Raw genomic sequence first — 1,251 nt, 5'->3', positions numbered from 1 at the left:
CACTCTAGATGTCTGCAGTGTTTGTGGACCTCCCAGCGCTTGCCCAGAGCCTTCAACAAGTGCCTCTCCATCAGAGACTCAACCTGGATGCTGAGCTGCTTGAGGTAGGCTGTCTGACTGTATCTCCTCTTAACTGAACTTTGGTTGCAGGTTTTTAATGTTTATTTATCATGCTGCTCCTGTTTCAGGTCACAACACCAATAGAGCTGCCCACTATGACCCTCGCACCTAAACAGGAGGTGCCCAAAATGGCAACCTTCACTCCTCCGTCCACACCTTTAAAAGTCCCCAGCACTGACCAGAAAGTTCCCGTGGCTGCAAACCCAGCATCGGGCTCAGACTCCCAGGTTTCCTTGAGCGCTGCAGAGCCACCGGTGGAAGATGATGGTGATGAAGAGCTGGACCAGCTGCTAAGTTTACAGAAACCAGTCTCGGGTGTTAGTGGAAACCAGTCTGTCAGTGTCACAGACGAGGAGAGTGTGCTCACAAAGAAAGGTGAGTTTATTCAGCGTGTTTTATGTGAGTGCTCTGTATTTAAGTTTGACATTTTGGGAAATGAGCTTATTTGTTTTCTGTGGGAAAGTTAGCTGAGAGGATTGATACCACTCATGTCGGTACAGTGAATATGAAGCTACAGCTAACAGTCACTTAGCTTAGCATTACGTCTGAGGCACAGGAGGGAAAACAGCGAGCCTGGCTCTGTCCAAAGGGAACAAAATTGGCCCTCCAGCACCTCGAAATACAAAAATTATTTACATCTTGCATTACAATGAAGTTGTTTTTGACTCTTTCAATTACATTATTTTTGGACAAACAATGCTATGACCTATTTTGATGAAGATTTTTATGACACACTATATTATGACTTTTGTGATATGACTTTTGTTGTTTTTTAGATATTTATGACATAGTATACTGACCTTTATTTTTTTGGCATACTATACTATGACTTATTTTTGGACTTTTATGACAAAGTACATTGACTTTTTTTTATTTGTCTGTTTTGGCATACTGTAGTATGATTTTTTTTTTTTTACATACAATACAATACAATATTATGACCTGTACTTTTAAAAGATTTGTATGACTATACTATTATACTGTACTATTTTGACATACTATACTATGGCTTTTTTAAATCGCATGTTCCAACATACTATACTATGACACTTTTTTTTTCATGATTTTGGACGACATACTATAGTATGACTTTTTTTATGATTTTGGACGACATACTATACTATGACTATT

The 1,251-nt window shown here is 39.2% G+C and overlaps 1 protein-coding gene across 1 annotated transcript; it reads left to right on the top strand.

Annotated features, from left to right (window-relative positions):
• Positions 1-495, top strand: LOC126387293 (cell death regulator Aven-like; the record flags this gene model as incomplete). Its single annotated transcript, XM_050039826.1, has 2 exons — positions 1-104; positions 189-495. Coding segments are annotated over exons 1-2 (403 nt in total), but the record flags the coding sequence as incomplete, so codon positions are not given.
• Between the last annotated feature and the right edge of the window lie 756 nt (positions 496-1,251).

This window comes from Epinephelus moara, unplaced genomic scaffold (genome assembly GCF_006386435.1).
Source record: "Epinephelus moara isolate mb unplaced genomic scaffold, YSFRI_EMoa_1.0 scaffold34, whole genome shotgun sequence".
Lineage (NCBI taxonomy): Eukaryota > Metazoa > Chordata > Actinopteri > Perciformes > Serranidae > Epinephelus > Epinephelus moara.
This window is presented reverse-complemented; position numbering and strand designations above follow the sequence as displayed.